This window comes from Histoplasma capsulatum, assembly GCF_000150115.1.
Source record: "Histoplasma capsulatum G186AR genomic scaffold supercont2.1, whole genome shotgun sequence".
NCBI lineage: Eukaryota > Fungi > Ascomycota > Eurotiomycetes > Onygenales > Ajellomycetaceae > Histoplasma > Histoplasma capsulatum.
The window spans coordinates 2,936,337-2,954,937 of NW_025544801.1; the positions used below are offsets into that span (position 1 = coordinate 2,936,337).

The window sequence follows — 18,601 nt, forward strand, 5'->3', positions numbered from 1 at the left end:
CCCGGCATTATTAAACGAAACAACGGAACCTTGTCTATTGGTGTATGAGTTACTCGGAGAGCTTCCAACGCTAAGAAGGCCACCGGAGGCATAACTTGGTCGTCGAGTTTCGAAATCCTCCAACTTCCCAAGTTCTTCGAAATTCGGTGATGAGATGCCAGGGGTAGTTGCGGGAGTTCCATTTACAGGCAATTCGTTAGGAGGAACGGGAGGTGAGTCACTGACTTTCGGAAAGGAATCGAGGAGGTTGGAAGATACATTCAGGGTCTCCAGTTTACAACAGTACCACAATTCGGCAGGGAGTTTGCTGAGATTACATTCACGAAGGTTCAAATTCTTCAGCTCTTGCAAACAACCTATGGACGGTGGTAGAGTTGATAACGGGTTTTTCGCAATGCTAAAGTGCTCGAGTTTTCGTAGGGTCCCAATATAAGGAGAAAGGGTAACGAAATGGTTCTTGTTAAGAATGAGTTTGGTAAGGTTTGGGATATTCGTGAAGAGGGAGTCCTTGAATTGAACAAGCTTAGCGGACGCGATGTTGAGAGACGTGAGAGTCGGAACTGGGTTGGTTATATCAAACTCCGTCACGGGACAATGGTCAAGGGTGAAAGTGCGTAGCTTTGGAAAGAACCCTGAAAATGTGGACACGGTATTATGTCCAACCATCAAGTGCTCCAAGCGAGGAAGCTGAGTGATGTTATCTATACTAGTAATGCTGTTGAATCGGGCGTCTATCTCTTTGAGATTCACAAGATCTCTGAAGGTCTCGCCTAGCGGCCCATGTAGTCCGTTGTTAGTCACCCACAACCGCTCCAGCGTCTTGAGTCGTCCGATATTCGACAATTCTGTAATTTTGTTAAAACTGATATCCAGGTCGACCAAGTTCCTCAAATTGTACAAAAACTCCGGGAAACACGTGAAACTATTGGACGAGATATTCAGGCTTCGTAACAAAGGGAAATCGCCGAAATACGCAGGTAGCGTGGACAGCTTATTATTCGTAATTTTCAAGCTTATAAGTCCATGGAGATTGTGAAGCTCTGCATGGTCTAGGTTCTCAAGCTGATTGTTAGAGATATCTAGATAGGTAAGCCGTGTCGCTAAGCTTAGACTTGCTGGAAGGCGCCATGCTTCGTTTCCGATATATTTTATTTCACGAAGGTTGATGCAGCTTTGGATAAAATCTTTCGGGATATCCAGTGCTAGATTTCTTGAGAGATTTAAGGATATGATCTCGCTCGCTCTTTTATAGAGGGTGATGGGGAGGGTAATGAGACTCCGACCGGACAGGTCAATATGGCTGAACTTTTGACCCTCGTTAATGCCCAAATCAGTATCAAGACTGGAATAACCCGACAGTTTAGTTGGCAAGAACGTGAAGCGACAAAGGTAGCTATTGTCTTCCCGGCCGATATCTGCTATTCGGTCGGACTGTTGATATCCTGCCTGTTCGAGCAATCTCTTCTGCATGAGAATAGGTCTCTCGCCATACTCAAGTGTTCTGGAAAGATCATTCTTCCGTAAAACGATGTCGTAATTGTTTAGTTCATCTTGCAAGAATGACTTTCGGCCCAGCATTTCTAATATTTCCGTCACAGTCGTGTTGAGGGTAGCCGAAAGCGTCGTGAAAGTGGAGTCGATGCGGAATATGCGGACACAGTACGGCCGGCCTTCTTCATCCACAGGTATACTGTGATCAGGTAACCCAGGAAATCTGGATAAGATATCGTCCTGTGCTCTTCTCACTGCCCAACTCTCAGGAGCGTGCCAGTCACCAGCAATGGAAACCTCGAAGGGATTCTGAAAATCCTTCTCCTTCAGTTCAGGGTGTGGCGGCCCAGTGTATACATCAGTAGGTGATAAACGGGGTTGCGCGACAATACCAGAGAGGTTTGACAGATCAGTGTCTAGCTTCCAGACCCGATCTTCATCGAAAATACTACGTTGATTTTTGTCTTGATACTTTTGTCCTCCATCGTGACTAAAGGGGAACCGCGGGTGACGGAACTTGGATACTCCTTTCCCAGAGCTTTCTTTCTTGCGGTCGGAATCAGACATATCCCACGGCTTAGTGTTCGTGATACTGTCAAAGCTAGCATTCCGGCCTCGCCTGGCTGGGGAGCCATCTCGTCTTAAAAACTTTGGTCCCTTGGCGTTCCCATCAGGGACGGTCCTCGACGAAGCAGGCGTGTGCCGAAGGGAGCTTGCGATAGGAACTTTCGGATGCCGTCGTATCTTTGTGAAGAATGACCGCTTGTTGGATGTGCCTCCGGGCGACCTTTGCCCATTTCCACTGCGTACGCTTGGTGAAGGGCTGGTCGAGCGAGCGGCGAATGTGGGAGAAGAGCTAGTCGGGGAGAGTGCGCCATCCTTTAAACGGCTGTAGGCTAGTTTGGGGTTCTCTTGATCAGAGGGCTGGAAAATATGGGGGAAATCTGTTGCCAGATATGCTGATTTCTCATCCCCACTCCGAGAATGGCGATGTCTGACGGCGTTAACATGGCTATCTTTATCTACGTTACTCTCGCCTGTCGTCCCAGCAAAATGCGCAAGCTCCGGATCCGTCGAGGCCGCGTGTACCGGTTGGTCTACGTCGTTCAAAATGTCCTAAAAAGGTCAATTAGTATAATTACTCATATGAAACGATTGTAAAATCGAACGAGGCAGCAAACTAAGATGAGAAATATCTGTAAGAATGCCAGATTCTTGAAACAAGGGCAGAGTATATCCAAACGAAAAATATGAATGGAGAGAAATGTAATCAGGCGCTGTACTTTCAAAAAAGGACGTTCTGAGTGTTATCGTCGCGGTATGGAGGTAGAATAAGGAAACGCATGCAATATTCTCACTCAGAAACGCCATTTTTTAGATCCCACAGAAAGAAACATTGCGCGCCAGCTTACATTGAACCGTTGATACATCCAAGGGGCAACATCACTGGAAGGGAGAGCGGTGCGTGGTCGAGGGCCACCACCACCATGGGGGGAAAATGAACGCGTTATGGGTTTCAGGGAATGGGTAGAGTTATTTCTTTCACGGACCTTGGGGGCTTGGGTGAGAGCCGAATCCGATATATTGCCCTGGTCCTCTCCAAAGAAACGCTGCAGGCACTTGTGGAAGCGAGCAGTACTATCTTTGGATCCTTGGCTACTAATTGTCGTGGCACTTGCAGCAGACGGTCTACGATGGTCGGGTTCCATGGGGTTGTCGGGGGAATCACTGCGGCCAACGTGGTCGGTGGCTGTGGGCGGAAAGGCGGGAGAGGTTTCTTGGTCGGAACCATCATTCAGAAACGTTCCTGGCGGCCGGGCTGATTTCAACGCGCTTGGTTCCAACGATGAGGGTGGTGTCCATGACGGCGAGCGCCTACGCTGGGTCTCGCGAGGGATATCCGGGAAATATGGCGGGGGATAGCCTGCAGCACCGAGAAGCGCGAGGGCTTTCCTATGGCTTCCAAAACCAACCTTCGTGTCGGTTGGTGACACGTCGGGGGAATATGATCGGCGATTGGCACTCCTAGTACTCCTAGCACTCCTATTACTCCTTGAAGATGACCGTGGCTTTCCGATCGGTCGCAATCTGAGATTCAAATAATTGTCAACGCCAACTTTCCCCTCGCGATGCAGTCTACGAAACGAAAGTTGCCCATGAGGAAAGCCCATCAATAGATCTAATTCGAAATAAACCGTTCCCTCCAAATTCTATTGAATGAACTAAAAAGGCAAAACATACCTTGGATCGGAGCCCGAAGTCCGCACAGAAACCGGGTGACGGCTTGTAGAAGCCTGGCCTAGGCCATGACTATGATCCCCCTGCGTCGCGGTATCATGGGATCGCCAACTGCCAGCACTAGAGCTCTCCGAACCTTGCCTTAGATCCCGATCTTGCGGCCGCTGGCGTCTAGCCATGTTGGGCAGAATGGATAACTGGCGCAGATCAACCTAGACAAGAGCAAGGGGAAAGGCTCGCATGCACGGATGTTGGAAGCATTCGCTCTCGTCAAGCTCTCCAGCGACGCGAGGGCGCTTGGACCATTCGATGACTTCGGGGAAAGTAGAGAGCAGGTGATAAGTCGCGCATATATATATAATGGAGGTAAATGAGGAATTGGGTCGGGTTATGTATCGTATGTCAAATGTCGAGTCGCGGAACTTGCTGAGAATTGAACGGGCAATAATAGCTTCATTGGTTTCAAAAGGACGACATGAGGCGTCCCATGGACAAGTGGTGGTTGGGAAGGAGAGGGAGAAAGGAGGGGAAGGACATGGGATAACACTACAAGGCTAAAGTATTGCCATTGCTATTTCGTAGACGGCGTATGTTGAACGTATAACTTGACTGTGGATGCTGAGACACGAATAGACAAAGACAGAGACAGGGCGGCGAGGGGGTCGGAGCTACCTCACCCTCGCATCGACAGTTCCTCGTCAGCCCAGCTAAGCGCGATGACGAAACGGCCCACGAAGCGTTGCAGCACCGGAGAGGGCAGAGGGAAGTTGACTATCGTCCTCCTGATAGCGATATACATCGACAGCCGATGGTGGATGGTGGTCGTTGATGGCGATGGTTGGGAGTTCATACGTAGTCATCCCAAGCAGCCTTGTTCTGGGTCAGTTTGCTCGGTTTGGCTGTTGCGGCTCAACTGCGGGTTTGGCTGACTAACTCCACTCCACTTGTCCCATTGGGGCTCGCTGGTGCACCCTGGTCCCTTTGCCCCGACCACCCCACTGCAAGCAAGTGTGCACAGACAATAAATCACAGACACCACCACTCCTTTTGGCGTTGACGGGCTCAGAGTGGTGATTAATTGGTCAATACATCAGAGGACACGGGTTGCAAATATCCTTGTCTGCCAGACTGGCCTCCGATGGGATTTCCCTCAATGAGATCTCTGAATAACTAGGGGTTATCAGTCGCTCTTACCATCCGTTACCAGCAATATAGTTAGTTAATTATTTATTATACGTTATGTAATTTACTGGGTCTGGCTGTGTATTGAGTGTATTGAGAGTAGTGATGTCTCCTTTCATTATCAGCAGATGCGAGCACTAGCAGACACTTTTTGCTGATCGTTTAGTATGTACATTCCCTGGGGGATGAAGAGAGACGAGTTCACGCTGTGACTTGTGAAGAGGAAACCATATTCGCGGTGATAATAAGCGGGAAGCTTGTAAAAAGCAATCAGTGGAAGGCCTTCGCATTACTCCTCCTAGCACAGCGCAAAGGCAGCAGAGAGCGAAACAACGTAGACAAGACATGCGTTTGAATAAATCGTCAAAAACTTTAAGACGGCTAAGTACGGCGAACCGGATCAAGCCGCAAGCCGCAATCTCACAACATCGCCCAGAGGCTTTGACCCTGGCCGCTTCCGCTGCGACCTGTTTCAAGTCTCGAAGAGCCTGCTCTATATATTCAGTAGCACCACTAAATTCAAGGATAAGTGAGATAAGCACGATCAATGGTAGGAAGCCGAGGAGAAGGCAGGTCAATCATATTGTGGTGACTGGGAAGAATGAGGTTATCAAAAAAAATCGCTTTTGAAAGCAGTATAGGATGTAATGTATTTAACAAGAAAAGAGAAAGGAAAGAAAAATCTCCATGACAAACAATATCGGAATAAAGCCCAGAACGCCATCAGTACGACGATGAAGCACTAAAAATAAAAGAAAAGGAAAAGGAAAAGGAAAAGGAAAAGGAATGTACAGAGGAAGACAACCCATCGCCCCCCAGACGAAGAAATATACTACCCACAGTATAACGCCCCCCGGTTTGTTTCCCCGATTCTTTCCCCCGTCCCCACCAGGACGGAAAGAAAGGAAGAAACAAAACGACGAGAAAAAAACAAAAAAACAAAAGAGAGCTCATCCATCCATTAATCTATCGGCAAATCATTCCATAAGCTCAACGGGCGGTCGAGCCGTGTGCGCTATAATGCGTTTCCCCGATCCGAGACTATCATTATCCATCTCCATCTCCATATCAGAAACGTCGCCGCCAACCGTCGTATCCTCGACCATAACTGCAGGTAAATGGGGGCTGCTGCCATGGTGCTCCGGGTCGTAGATGAGCGTACTGCTCCCGCTGCGCTCTCCACTCAGGCCCGGTGCCCGGGGATATGATGCGCGCCTAGCCGCCGCGCTGGATCCTTCCTGATCGTTTCCGTGCATGTAAACATCCGACGAGATGGAAATGGGAGTGTCCGGGTCTTGTGCCGCCATACCATCAATGCCTCCCGCTGCTGCTGCTGCTGCTGCTGCTGCTGCTGCTGCTGCACTGTCGAAACCGTCTGAACCTGTGGCATCTGTTGTTATCGTCCCGAGTCTGCCCAGCGCTTCGGCTAGGTCGGTGGCGTGCACTTCTTTATTGGGCGGGCCTTCATTTCGCATCATCCAGCCGTGCGGGGGACTGGGTGGGGGACTGATGAAGAACAGCTTCTGTGACTTGGGTGCTTCGAGGAGGTTGCGTTTACGGCGCTCCTCGGCATCTTCGACGGGGGTGTTCTCTCCAAAGTAAACTCTGGCGCGGACATTTTTGCCTAGAATGGCCTCGCCGTCGAGGAGCTGGCGGATTCTTATGGCGGCGGGGATGGAGGTGAAGGAGCAGACGATGCGACGGAGGGAGGGAAGCGGGGAGAAGGAGTTTAGAGGCGTTATGCGGGATATTTGGGCTTTGATGGCGTCGAGGGAGGAGGGTTGGAAGAGCGACAGGTCGTAGAGTTCGGTTATTAGGAGGGTGTTTGAGGGCGGGGAGGGTTGGATGGGGGGAGGGAGGTTAGAGAGGTCGAGGGAGAGGCCCTTTTTTCGTTCTGAAGAGGAGGGGGAGGCACGGGAGGCGCAGGTTGCGGTGTGTGAGGAGGGGGAATCTGCGGAGGAGAAGGAGTCTGTCGATGATGCGGATTGCCTCAACATGGTTATTGACAACTTGAAGTAAATAGATAAGATAGATATGGGTTGGCGGGGAGAGTCGAGCGGTTGAGTTGAGTGAACTCTCTAGCAAAAGCTGTTCAGATAACCGTTGGGGTGCTGGAGCCCAGAAAAGGTATTGTGATTATATATTGCCGCAGAGTGAGCGCCGCCGACATTCTCCAAATAGCTACGCAAGACAGCATCGTGGCGAGGGTTGCGAGGAAGGCAGCACGCCGGGCAGACCCAAGCGCAGCAAGCGACGACGTGACTGGCGGGGAAGAGCGGAGCCAGCAAGCGCTGCGGCGGACCATGGCGCAGCAGCTGGGTCTGCTGGCAGCCAACGGTCTCGAGTCCTGGTCTGGAGTCCTGGTCTGGAGTCCTGTTCTGTCTGGCCACTGGCGCTGAGCCCCGGGGATGGGGCGCCGCGGGGCTTATTTATGAATTATGGATTATTTGGTGAATCCCTATTTCTCACTGGAACCCAATTCCTCGTCGACGCCTCGTCTCATCTACGGAGTACCGTCTGCTGGGTTCCTCTGAGATATTGCGCACCGCTACGCCCCAATGCTTCGACCAGGTTGCTCGCCCACAGAACAGCTTCTCCAGTTTCTGACATCTTCTCCATAACTACGGAGTACTCAGACGAGGTTTCAAATCACTCCGCGGCCATCTTACCCTCAGGGGCCGGGTTTGCAACCGTATATACATAGACGCGTGGGCGAGAGGCCAGGTTCTGTCCATGGATCTGTCCTTAGATCCCAAACTCCGCCACAGTGATGGGATAACACGATCAAGCGTTGATTGATGGGATTCAGTCCCTTTTCTGCCCAAGGTTGGATCAAAGACACCCGCTCTCTGCGGGTTGCTCGAGACTCAAATTGGGCCTTTGAAAAAGTCTAGAATGCCTGATCTATCGCATCTCATTCATCACTGTGTAACTAACTCGCTACGATCACTCGAGCTTTTTGTACCGTATATCTATACTCTCAGTGAGGAGAACAGCAAGACATGCATGCGGATAGCATCTCCGACTCGGCCCAAGTCTCAAGGGCTGATTTTCTCTTCACTAACTCCCCCCGGATGCTACATGATGTTTCATTCATTCTTTTTTTTTTTTTTTTTCCCTTGAATACTTTTTTCTTTACTTGTAGATTTTTTTAGTGTTGGAGAAATTCAAACTCTACCACGGGGTCTTCAATTGCTGCGCCTCGAAGTCCATACCCGATTTTGACCTTTTTGCCCACAATGCCAATACAATCCCCACAGAATGGAGCTCCTTGCCCTGTCAAGATATCCAGGATAAATGAAGACAGAAAGGAAAAAAGGAAGGAAAAGAATGAAAAATTTTCCACGCCGTTGGGAATTACATTCTCACAACATTTGTCAACCCAAAGCTCGGCTTACTGAGCATTCGCCCTCAGATTTACGCCACTGGTGCACACATCCCACCACCAAGTTATACTCCTCCTGGCTACAGCCGTTTTTCCTATCGTTGTACAGCATCGCAGCTGATCTCAATGAGTACCTTCGGAGATCCCTCTCCCTTCTTGCGTCCCCAAGCTTCTCTGCGGGAAATTGTTACACGTTGATCAACTGGACTCGTACGGGCGCTTTTGCTGCAGGAAGGAAACCGAAATCGGCTTTGAAGAACTCGTCATTCGCCTACATCCGACCTATTCTTACTAGCAGCTTCCGAAAAAAATTGAAAAGAGGCTCAAAATCCACTTCCCTAGCCGAAAAAATTATCCTCATCGGAATTCTAGATATCAATTTCTTCCGCGTTTTATTCCATGAAATGTGGGTTTCGATACCCTAGTTCCCACCGCTCACTGAGAGTTGGCCGCGGAAAGGGGGAAAAACAACAAAGATCCAACTCAATTCCTACACCCTCCATTCGGAGAGGTAGGTTGTCACATCCACGGAGGCTCTTCCTTTTTCGTGTGTGTCCAGGTTTGACAAAGCGTGCAACGCCAACGTGTCTAGGATGTATAGCACAACTTGATATCTTCTCACCAACGGCGGAGCAATATGCGAACGTCCGTGGGTGAAAGAGGAGAAAACATCCTGGAATGGTTCGGATGATGCAAGATGCAGCCCTTGCCGTTTAAAGCTTGATTCTGGCTACCAACAGAAACCCTTTTTGCGTCCCATGTTCACTTGCCGGTTGGTTACCTCATAGGTAAGCTAAAGGAATATATATTTCCAGCTGTTGGCTACCTGGCGTCAGTCCCAATACTCTCGGAACTTCGCGACCTTTCTTATTAAAAGTCATCTGCTGCATCAACTATTACCTCCCAAGTCCCTCCCTCCCAAAACAGATTTACCAGTGGGAGATGTTTTTAAAATGAGGCCCCCGCATTCATCAATGTTTCAATTTTTCCAACCCGCCCGCATCCCATTGACAGACAATCCGCTCCAGGATACGGTTTCTGTTTTGACAATGGAATATTAATATTAATATAATAATAATAATAATAATAGAAAGGATACAACATCCCGCCGTCCGAAGCACACAGCTACCGTTCCTGCCTTATTTTATCAGTTCGGCTATTTCCAGCTCCCATATCCCGTGTTCAAACATAATATATAGTCCGGCCAAAACGATTTCGTCGTGCGAGAGACTTCGTCCCGGACCTGACGATGACCACAAATCTCGGCCGCCTTCTTCTCTCATCTGTTAGTCGCTCACAGGTATCATTTGGCTAAATCAAATATAAATACTGGACGGTGACCATCTCAACCTATTCGTCTCAATCTAAGAGAAGGGGAGGGAAGAAAAATTGATAAATATAGGTCTCAAGAAATCCCTATATTCAACTCATTTATATCTCGACTCCGAACAAAGCCCAGCCCAGCCAAAAATTCAATATTATTATATGATATTCCGCCGCCGAACCCGGAAAATTTAAACCCTTCCGCAATTTCTCCTCTCCAGCACCAAAACCTAAAAAAACCAACTCTCACAAAAAAGAAAAGTAGAACAAAGACGTCAAAGGATAAAACCGAAAAGAAGAAGAGGAAACGTCGGTGAAAAGACACCAAATAACCAACCATGTGCAGCAAGGCCTTCTACGTCCACAGCTGCGGCCACAGAAGCTGGGGCCCCCTCCAGCGCTGCGGAAACAGATACGTCTGCCCGCCCGAAAACACACTCTACTACCCTATCCGAGTCAACAACCCGTGCAGGTTTTGTCGGCCGCGCCGTCGTAATGCTGCTGTGTCTGCGCCTGCGACTTCTGCGGCTGCTGAGGCACTTACCAGTTCTCCCGGACGATTCGACGTTAGCGGTGTCGATGACTCTGTCTATGGCGATGGTGTGGTTTTCAGTTCCAGAGGCATCACCTTTTCAGATTCCGTGGAGCGCGTGTCGGGGAGATTATTTTTTAGGGGTGATTATCTTTATGCGGGATAGGAGAGGGGGGGAAGGGAGGGTATAAATCAATATACATATATATATATATATTTTCAACTCCTTTACCTTGCCCTTTCATCTTCTTAACCTTTATCTACCGCTATTGTATTTCTTTTTAGATTTACATACTCTTGAGCTTTTCATGCAGGAGGGGATTATCCTAGATATTTTTCTACCTTAAAAGTTTGGGTGATGGAAGACGTTGTTGATCAATCCATGCATGCTAAATAACATCGAGGCGTTTAACAGGGTTGGAGAGGTACCGTCCCTATTTTTTTTTTTTTTTTTTTTACACTTTAGTTATATATTTAACTTTTAACCGTCTCCCGTCTTCCTTTTGCCATCCAAGACGTATTCTAGATATGTCTCCTCACATTATGAAAGATCCATAGGAATATAATGCTCCTTGTGGAGGGCTTCCTGTTATCCTCCTTGGCTTGAATATCCCGAGCAAGTCTCGAACGAGCTCCGCCTTCACTCATTAACCCTACAGTAATCAATATCAAATCAACCCCATGTCTAGGATACCTGGCATGATATGATATGCAAGACTATGAGAGGAGCTGTGAGTAGATAAATCCAGCACTTGAGAGCCTCATGATACCCGATAGCGCTGTTCCTTTCTCCTACCGCTGTGTCATAGCTATTGTTTCATGCACCAAATCATCAAAAAAAAAAAAAGGGTATGCCGCAACATGCGATTATCCCTACTCCTAAGGTCAACACCCCATACTTCTTGATCTTGATCTTGATTGGATTCATCCTGGGACCAGTGGTTAGGCTAGGCGCATCATACGAGAGAAGCCACGGAATCAGTCTGGGGCTGCGGTTGGATCTCTCCATGTCAGCTTGAACATTTCCACCGTAGCACTGCCCATGCTTCAGCTACGTCGATGATCGGCTGCTGCAAGCGACTAGTATCCATGGGATTTCAACCGACACAAAAACCGAGCATATGTCATTACTAGCAATTAAGATATCATTGGCGGCAAGCTCCGACGCATTTTTGATCTGCATTTACCATCATCAGAAGCCGCTGGCAGTTGCAGGTTAGCAGCAAGCATGGCCATCCATCACTCCGCAAAAAATGCGTGACTGGATCGTCAGGCGCTGATTCGGGCGATTCAAGGACACACACGCAGCGAAGCTCGATAAGCAGGGGTTCCAAGTTTACATGTACTCGGCATGTACAATTGATGTATCCCCGTCCACTTCAATCACTGGAACTCAGTCGTCATATGAGAAGAGAGTGCTTATCGCGGCTTAGGATATCCTCTAATATCCAAATCAGGGAGGCTAGACGAGCAGACCAGCCACCTCATGCAGACCCGTCTCTTTTGTTGGCCAGGGCAGTCCACGAAGACGCAGCGGATACTTTGCGATGAGCCTCGAAGACGTGCTTTTTCCTTTTTCTCCTTTCTTCTTTTATATAAAAGTAACGCGGAGTTAGGAAAAGGTAAAAACTGCGCCGGATTATTTGTTCCCCGCCGGTAATTCGCCGTAATAGAAAGTAGTTGCTGATGAATCTGAAAAATATAACAAGAAGTTACCTCAAGTTCCTATACGATTCTCTAGGCTGATCGAAGCTGACAGGGCGGTTTTCAAGCCCCTGCGAGTCTCTGCAGTAAGGGACCTGCAGTCCCCCGCAGGCCTTGCTGAAAGCTGCCAGGAAGCTGAACCTTATTTTGCCAGCCAAGGCTATTCTGAATTTCCTGGTGGATGATAAGTGTATGTATGGCATATCCCGTGCGGGCTTTATCTCACACTTGCGGACGACCAAATCTCCCAGGCACAAAAATCAACAGCCCGAGTTGTTCTAGACTAAAAGACCCAAAGGCAAACCAATCGCAACCTCGGGTGGCTTAATTGCTCTCCTAAAACCTGAATTAAATCCGAACGGAGCTCTCCCAAGCTTTCGAAACTAACTGGCGAAAAGCTGCCACAAGGATGATACCAGGACACATGGAAGGCTGTTGCTACGTTGGGCGTTCTGTTACCCACTTCTTCCTCCTCCTCTTCCTCCTCCTGGAACGTCTGGAAACGCTTCTGGAGCCAGTGAGTGTTCATAGCGTCACGACGCACCACTAGTTAACCTATCAAACATACCCCTGGCATTCGATCTATCAGTTCATGCAAGGGCATGGTCAGGGGTTCAATGTCTATTGTCATCCAGGGGGTGCGGTATGGATCGTGCTTAACTTTAACTACACGCAAAATCGCCCCTTGCTAAATAAGCATTGCCCCCTCTCCCCGCCCCGGCCCTTACGGTATGGAGCCTCGAACAGGAACTGCAAAACCAAGAGAAGTATAAGAGAGTGCTCAAAATGAAAGGAATGGACTAGAGTGGCCAACAAACATGTACTGTACATGGATGTATTTCATTATCAGTGTGATTCCAAAACCATCACTGCTTCTTAACCCTGACGCCTACATGTAACAAGATACGAGATCACATCAGTCCCTCGCATTCTGTTCCAGGAGCGTTTCAGGAACTCATTGGCATCAGTTACTTGGACCCTTTAACAGGGCAGTACGGGTTTCCAGTTTACATTGAGGTGCACAAGCAATTTCCACCACAATATTTGGTGTTTGTGAGCTGGATCTAAACATAGCGTTCTGCCCCCAATAATATATTTATGATAGATGCGTCACAAACTGAAAAGGAAACCCGAGCGACACCCGATTCCAACCTGTCAATCTTTGCCCTCTAACAACTCAAAGGAACCTGACTGGTTGGAGTACATACACAAAACAGTTCAGCGGAGAATCCATGTTTGAAGAATATCCTATGAGTTCCAATCTGTTTCTGTGGCTACTCTTCCCCCCTCCCGCAAGCAAGCCGCTTGATTCCGAACCAGCATCTTTTCTTGTTTTATTTTGTATGTGTGCCGGCGGATCAAGATAAAGGAACCTCTGGCCTTCAATTTCCCTTGATACATATCCGTTAATTGTTAATGGGCTCGCGCGCTTCTTAGTTTCCAGGATCCACACCCACAGGGTCGCCATGCCGTAATCGACATAGGATTTGCCATCCTGCCCTATATCCTTCATAACCAGGGGTTGCGTCCCTGTCGTTGGCCCGTTTGCCTCTTTACTTTGATTCTTCCGTCTCCGCAATACGCGCAATTTTGGTTACGCGGTTCCATTGTTATTCCAGCACGTATCTGATCTGGCATACAAGAACGATGGTTCCATCCAGTGTCATGTAATTCACATGGTGAAGAAAGAAATTTATCCAATGAGAAGGCCTGTCAGAGCTAAGATCAAAAGAAGATCTGTCGTCAAGGCGATGGGTGGATAATGATGTGAGATTGGAGAGTTATGTTCCTCTGTTCAAATAGAGCCATGTCTGAGTTCCTATGGGGGGATACGTCACCGGCAAGATAGGAGCGATAAACTGTATATCACTGTCTATCAAATTGATTTTATATTACGTACATTTTTCCCCTGTATTTTGGAAGGTTGCAGGGAGTGACTGAGGTTGACAATCCCAACCCTACATAGCAAGCGAGCTCCATAGCCTAGTGCAAAACATGAGGGCAACAAAGGATAGGTGTGAATTCGATGAGAGGCTTTTGCTATTTCTCCTCTACATCTGTCATCGGGTGAGAATGAGCCTCCACATTGCTTCGGACACTTACAATACAATTCGCACTGGTGTAGCTGGCCAATGCTCTTCAACGCTATTTTATATTTCCGGTGATGTTGACCCCCGCTCAAAAGCCCAGTCATTGGCATACTGAAACAAGCCACATACATGTTACCTTGGATCAACGACAATTCAGCGCAGCAGAATAGCCAGATGAGCCACAACTACCCAGCTCTCATGCGTGGTTCTGTCCATTCGTTCAAGCTGGCGAGTTACAAATTCCTGGAGAAAAGGTATTCGACAGCGTAATTACGATAGAAGCCGTGAAGTAGTTCCGACTTGACAAACTGGTCAAATGAATTGCATGGAAATAACTCTTCCGATGCAAGAAAAAACATGGATGAGGAGTTTGCTAGCAAGAAATCGTCTCTCACTATTATCTACCGGAACAGGTCGGTGCTGGAAGTAAAGGGACATTGATATACTACTATGTATGTATCTGGAATGAGGCTGCTCCGATCAACAGCTCCCATAGCTGGTATTAAGGTTTGCAACAACAATTGGCCATCGACGTTATGCAAAATGCAGTTTGTTGCATTTTTAGCTCATGATTTCCTGGGTGAAATTCTCCGATAACTCCGATGAAATACGGCAGTATGCCAGCCTTCATAAACTTGAGTCCCAAGCTAGGGTGATGATCTTGCACTAGATGTCCTTCACCCCAATGGAATTGCGAGATCTTGCCAGAAGGGTAGCCTCTGATTGACCAATCAAGAAAAGCCACCACAGTGTTCACCTGAACAGTGATGGGTGGGAGCGCCGAAAAAGGATCACATCTATTTCTCTTTTGAACAGCGTCTGGGAACGGGCGCGAAGTGAGGCGAGTTCCCTTTGAACAAGTATCAGAACAGCTGGGAAAAAGATGTCAGATTGGCTGCAAAAATTTTTGCTGAATAAGTGCTCAAAATAGTCAGTTCGTTGTAAACCTGTTGCGACAAGATATATATCGACTTGATCTTTGAAAATCAATGATCTCTAAAATAATAGCCTCTCAGGATGTGGCGCACATTCCTAAGCAATTCCCTAAACAATGCAGAGCGATTTTAGAGTTTTCTCTGGTTCGTGTGCCCGAGATTTTCTAACATCGTGTTTGAAGGAGAGATTGGGAGTCAGCTCGATCAAGGACGATGCCAACTATATTCACTACTCAGAGGCTGGGGCGTCCTTCTGAGAGTAATCCAGCCTTGACCCTGGCAGGACTTGGACGATACACCACAGTGAGCCTAGCTCCTCCTCATCCGGGGCCCCTGCCAGGGTTTCAAACACCAACTCATCTTTCCATCACGCAATTAGCGTCTAGGGTCGCCGGCCAAGTCAAGAGGGTCCAGATGGCGTAGATTACCATCCAGTGCAACGAATATTTCTGTGCAACCCACCAACCATTGATATTATTGTTCCAATGTCGTTGCCGATACGTTCTTGAATCGCGATGGTCCACTTATAATTGGGTGCTGGCTCTATACTCAGCCATTGCCTTTTTTCTTTTGCTTCAGAGAAGCTGATGACTTGCAGGCAGTAGACTTATCAACCAGTGGCAGGAAGAATAAGTTGAATGCAAGGTTAAGCGTTAGGTAGAGTAACGTTAGGTAGAGTAGAATGTTCCCGCTCGTTGACTTGTTCGTTCAGCTTTTCCCCTTCGAACTCGAGAAATTGGATGGACCATAGACTTAGCAATCATTGGTGGGAGGAGACGCCCTTAGAGAGCCGTCCGACACTTGCGCTGATTGTGGCTTTTTACATGCAAAGCTATCCCGTACAAGCATTTCGCCATCGTTTCCCCTCTTTTTTTTCCCCCACCATCTAAGCGTCGTACTTTCATTCTTGATTGCAAATTGTGCCAAAATAGTCGATTTCCCTATTGAACAAGAATGCCGGATTAGGGTGCCTGAAACAAGGGGCCTTGATTAGAGGCAAATCGGATAAGTAAAACCTTGTAATCCTCTGTAGGGCAAAATGCTGCTACCAGCTTGTCGCTCTCACACGTCCAGCTAGTGCCGCTCGCCCTTGACAAATACTAGCTGGATAAACAAGCTCTCCTGGCAAAGAGTCGAGTAGGAGGAGTCAGGACTGAAGATAACCATCCCGTTTTCATCTTCATAAAGCTATTGCCATGGCTTTCACAGGATCGATCACATCTCACTCAAGTACATCCTGCACATAAGCTTTATATCTCAATGTTGTGTACATGCATAGTGGAGACAGTACACGAGGCCGCTAAGCGTGTGTCGATCAGAAATCGTGATCATGTAGTTAAGCTGTCTCGAAGAGTAGCGACTCTGACTCCAGTGAGGTATGGACAACTTGAGAGGCACAGCACCTCAGTGGCCATCGGTAGCTCTCTTTCTGAAGTAGACATCGCCTGGGGATTTTCCTTCCTAGCAACGGCGCCATTAGGATACCCACGATGCACTCCAACTCTTACTGAGGGATGAATTCAAAGTTTCACCTAATCCTCAAGTTGATATCGTTCAAATCAATCCAGGCGAGGGGTAAGCCATTGCCCTTTGAACGAGAGAGGCAGTGTTAGGCATCGAAATAGCGGAAGATTTAGTTTCGTGGCCTGATAAAAAAATACATTACATCTGGTAAACGATGTGGCCCGGGTAAGCCAACTCAAACCAAGGCTAAACATTCCATAACCTCGGTTCTTTTCTGGGTTCCAGGCCACTATTTTCGGTCAATTTACCTCGAATTCGAAAGCCTTGATGTATGGCGCATTTTCTCTGTAGGCTCGAGTTCGAGATGTGTAAGTTAAGGTGGCTTCGACTGAGTCGCTATGGAAATCCACCCGAATGAGGACCGACGGGAGCCTCGGGAACCTCGACGCAGATCACTCGTGCGGCGATTATTCCCTCTCAACGGAAGTCCCAGCGGAATTAAACTTAAGCGGAGAGCTTTGTGAGATGGGGCTTGGTGGAGAGACCTGACGCTCGTTCTCCCGGCGATAGCTGGGGAAAGGAAAGGAACCAAGCCACCGAAAGCCCGATGGATCCCTGTGAAAACGTGGGTTTTGAACCCCAGCTCAAGATGTCTGGAATGAAAACTCACACTAACGAAAATAGCGGCATCCACCAGTAACCGCTACTGCATTCCCGTGCAAAAGAGCACTTAGAACAAACCCCTGCAGAGTGCCAGGATGGTTTGACCAAACGGACTCGAACCTGTGACACCACCAGCAGTTCTCAGTCGAGATGTGTCCTAGAGGCCCCAGCATTTGCTTCAAGAGACCGTGAACTGGTGGACCTTCGCGTTCGAGCAAGACACGCTGTTGTAAAGCATCCTGAGCCATTTACTCCCATGCGCCCCATATCATTCGCATTGGGCCATATAACCATCAGATTTGAGTGTTAGCGCATCTTGCATTCTTGTTGTGCTTTATCATCCAACGACGCCTGGCTTGGTTGGGGTCTTCCTTCCTAGCAATTTTACTATCTCCGATAATCTCCAGCAGATATTTCACTTGTCCAATCAGTTTTTCCCGTTTCAGCATTCCTGTGTCATCATATACGGCGGTGATTTTGCCGCAACGCCCATAGGCGTGAGTGTGAGGCTGAGAGGAATGTGATCGAACTAACTACCAACTAGCTTGCCAGGCTTACTAGAATTTCTAATGAGAATGGGTTATCAGTTATGGCCCTTCTACATTTGAAAGAAATGATAAAACACCCACTCCTTCCAGGATTGATTGACGCTTAATGATATATGAAAGAAAACCGATGTGAACCGCAGTTGCTATAACATACATACCAAATGAGTTTCCAGGAAGCAAACTTCAGTCGCAACCAGTTTTATGCTGGGACCTCTGATTGATTCACCGAATTTCTAGAATCCAAAATCATATGGATGGATTGACTGTTTTGCGGCGTCAGAGAATTTGGTTTGACTTTCACCTGAGGGTAGTAGAACTAGCAACAGCCAAAGAATGGATAAAGGGTTTGGGGAGTCTTCTAGCCTCAGGGAGAACGGGCCATTGGGGAATGAGCCACAAAATTGGTCGTCGTCTTAGGTTGGTGGGTCAATACTTGTTTAGTTTGACGTTGGCGTAAGAAACTTATCAACGCTGACACTTTTGCCTACTTTAACATGATAACTAATATATATTGGCTGAATTGAGCTACAGTCGATTGACGATTTGGATATGATTGAGGGGAGCCGAGAATCAAAGGATGCAGGGAGGTGCCCTTCCTGGTTTCTTCTAACTTAGCCTCATGATACCTCAGCCCAAGTACACAGAGAGTACATGGCCAGGTACTTCGACCCCACAATTTGGACTCGAATAAAGTTTATCCATCTTACAGACATGGATGTCGTTTCATGGGTTGCAGCATATTCACGGCTCAACCCCGGATCCTTACTAGTATGGTGGACTAGAGTCATTTTGTCCCGATCATGAAGTTAGAGAATACCCACAACTCAGGCAGGTTTACTCGGTGCTGGGGCTCAAGGATGGCGTTTTAGATGCCGATAAGAGCAGCTCTATCCCGTAACGAAGGGACATATATTATTCCCTGAATTCGTTGCCATCGACATTTATAGGTCCCGAAAACGAGCCTACCAGAAGGAGAGAAACCAGGCCTCTATCCCAATCGCAAGAGCCGAGACCAATGCCAATTTGCTTTCATAACATCTGAGAGA

General features: G+C 47.9%; 5 protein-coding genes across 5 annotated transcripts in view; 1 reads left to right on the forward strand and 4 right to left on the reverse strand.

Annotated features, from left to right (window-relative positions):
• HCBG_00949 (adenylate cyclase) overlaps window positions 1-3,908 on the reverse strand; it is a gene marked incomplete at both ends in the record, with an annotated part of 7,145 nt that extends 3,237 nt beyond the window's left edge. The window contains 3 exons of the mRNA XM_045427999.1: window positions 30-2,607; window positions 2,904-3,627; window positions 3,733-3,908. Coding sequence (XP_045291974.1) covers window positions 30-2,607; window positions 2,904-3,627; window positions 3,733-3,908 — 3,478 coding nt within the window. The remainder of the gene's footprint in view (window positions 1-29; window positions 2,608-2,903; window positions 3,628-3,732) is intronic.
• Window positions 3,909-5,888: 1,980 nt separating this feature from the next.
• HCBG_00950 (uncharacterized protein) lies at window positions 5,889-6,908 on the reverse strand (the record flags this gene model as incomplete). The annotated part of the gene is made up of 1 exon (XM_045428000.1): window positions 5,889-6,908. The coding sequence occupies one exon, from the start codon at window positions 6,906-6,908 to the stop codon at window positions 5,889-5,891; it is 1,020 nt and encodes a 339-aa protein (XP_045291975.1).
• Window positions 6,909-8,981: 2,073 nt separating this feature from the next.
• Window positions 8,982-10,574, forward strand: HCBG_00951 (uncharacterized protein; the record flags this gene model as incomplete). Its single annotated transcript, XM_045428001.1, has 2 exons — window positions 8,982-9,084; window positions 9,387-10,574. One exon carries the CDS (start codon window positions 9,958-9,960, stop codon window positions 10,315-10,317), a length of 360 nt encoding a protein of 119 aa, XP_045291976.1.
• Window positions 10,575-11,570: 996 nt separating this feature from the next.
• HCBG_00952 (uncharacterized protein) lies at window positions 11,571-12,459 on the reverse strand (the record flags this gene model as incomplete). The annotated part of the gene is made up of 4 exons (XM_045428002.1): window positions 11,571-11,739; window positions 11,868-12,029; window positions 12,272-12,351; window positions 12,424-12,459. 4 exons carry the CDS (start codon window positions 12,457-12,459, stop codon window positions 11,571-11,573), a joined length of 447 nt encoding a protein of 148 aa, XP_045291977.1.
• A 4,258-nt stretch (window positions 12,460-16,717) lies between these two features.
• Window positions 16,718-18,343, reverse strand: HCBG_00953 (uncharacterized protein; the record flags this gene model as incomplete). Its single annotated transcript, XM_045428003.1, has 5 exons — window positions 16,718-16,959; window positions 17,021-17,209; window positions 17,396-17,540; window positions 17,714-17,788; window positions 18,263-18,343. The coding sequence occupies 5 exons, from the start codon at window positions 18,341-18,343 to the stop codon at window positions 16,718-16,720; spliced, it is 732 nt and encodes a 243-aa protein (XP_045291978.1).
• Between the last annotated feature and the right edge of the window lie 258 nt (window positions 18,344-18,601).